This window comes from Empidonax traillii, unplaced genomic scaffold (genome assembly GCF_003031625.1).
Source record: "Empidonax traillii isolate 1590-97213 ecotype Southwest subspecies unplaced genomic scaffold, ASM303162v1 scaffold5907:size6875, whole genome shotgun sequence".
In the NCBI taxonomy this organism is placed as follows: Eukaryota; Metazoa; Chordata; class Aves; order Passeriformes; family Tyrannidae; genus Empidonax; species Empidonax traillii.
In genome coordinates this window covers 4442-5630 of record NW_020961100.1, presented here as the reverse complement: position 1 = coordinate 5630, position 1189 = coordinate 4442, and the positions used below count along the sequence as shown (strand labels likewise).

Sequence of the window (1189 nt, the reverse complement as noted above, 5' to 3'; positions counted from 1 at the left end):
ATGACCCTCGTGCAAGGAAGACCCTCGTGCAAGGAGGCCCCTTGTGCAAAGAACCCCCCCCCCCCAAAAAGGCCCCTCGCCCACTCCGTGGGTGTGCAAGGGTGGGAGTGCTCGAGTGTGGGACAGCCTTGCACGGGGATGGGGGGAGGGGCTGGGTGTGGGGGGAGGGGCCTTGCACGAGGACCTTTGGGGGGGTGGATGTGGGGGAGGGGGTGGGTGTGACACTGGCCATGCACGCTCGTGCAAGGCTCTGGGGGGAGGGGGGTGGGTGTGCAAGGGGGGGGGTGCCTGAGGGCGGCCTTTGCACACTCAGCATTGCACGGGGGGGCCCCTTGCACACTCAGCATTGCACAGGGGTGCCCCTTGCACACTCACAGTTGCACGAGGGAGCCCCTTGCACACTCACCATTGCACACTCGCACGAGGGACTCCCCCCCTGCACACTCATTGTCGCACGAGGACACCCCTTGCACACTCACAGTTGCACAAGGACAGTCCTTGCACACTCACACTCACACAGGGGACACCCCCCCCTCCTTGCACACTCACCATTGCACAACTGTTCCCTTTGCACACCAGGGACACCCCTTGCACACTCACCATCGCACAGGGACAGTCCTTGCACACTCACAATTGCACGGGGACAGTCCTTGCACACTCACCATTGCACGGGGTCCCTCCTTGCACATTCACCATTGCACAGGGACCCTCCTTGCACACTCATGACTGCACGAGGACCCCCCCTTGCACACTCAGGATCGCACAGGGACAGTCCTGACACACTCAGAACCGCACAAGGAACCCCCCCCTTGCACACTCACAGTCGCACAAGGACAGTCCTTGCACACTCACCATTGCACAGAGCCCCCCCCTTGCACACTCACCATCGCACAGGGACCCCCTTGCACACTCATGACTGCACGAGGACCCCCCCTTGCACACTCACAGCTGCACAAGGACAGTCCTTGCACACTCACCATTGCACAGGGACACCCCTTGCACACTCACCATTGCACAGAGCCCCCCCCCTTGCACACTCCCACCCCCCAGGCCCCCCCCGGGGGGGTCACAGGCGCTGGAATGTCGCTGCGATGCCGTTAAGGTGCCAAACAGGGGTCGGGGGGTTTTTTTGGGGGGGGCCCCGGGATAGTGGGGGGGGCCCCGGTGCACGGAGGGTGGGGGAGGGGCC

At 63.8% G+C, this 1189-nt stretch overlaps 1 protein-coding gene across 1 annotated transcript in view; it reads right to left on the bottom strand.

The window, feature by feature from the left end:
• Positions 1-371: 371 nt before the first annotated feature.
• Positions 372-1189, bottom strand: part of ZBTB4 (zinc finger and BTB domain containing 4) — a 5253-nt gene continuing 4435 nt past the window's right edge. The window contains exon 2 of the mRNA XM_027911061.1: positions 372-474. Within this exon, the coding sequence (XP_027766862.1) occupies positions 372-474 (103 nt within the window). The remainder of the gene's footprint in view (positions 475-1189) is intronic.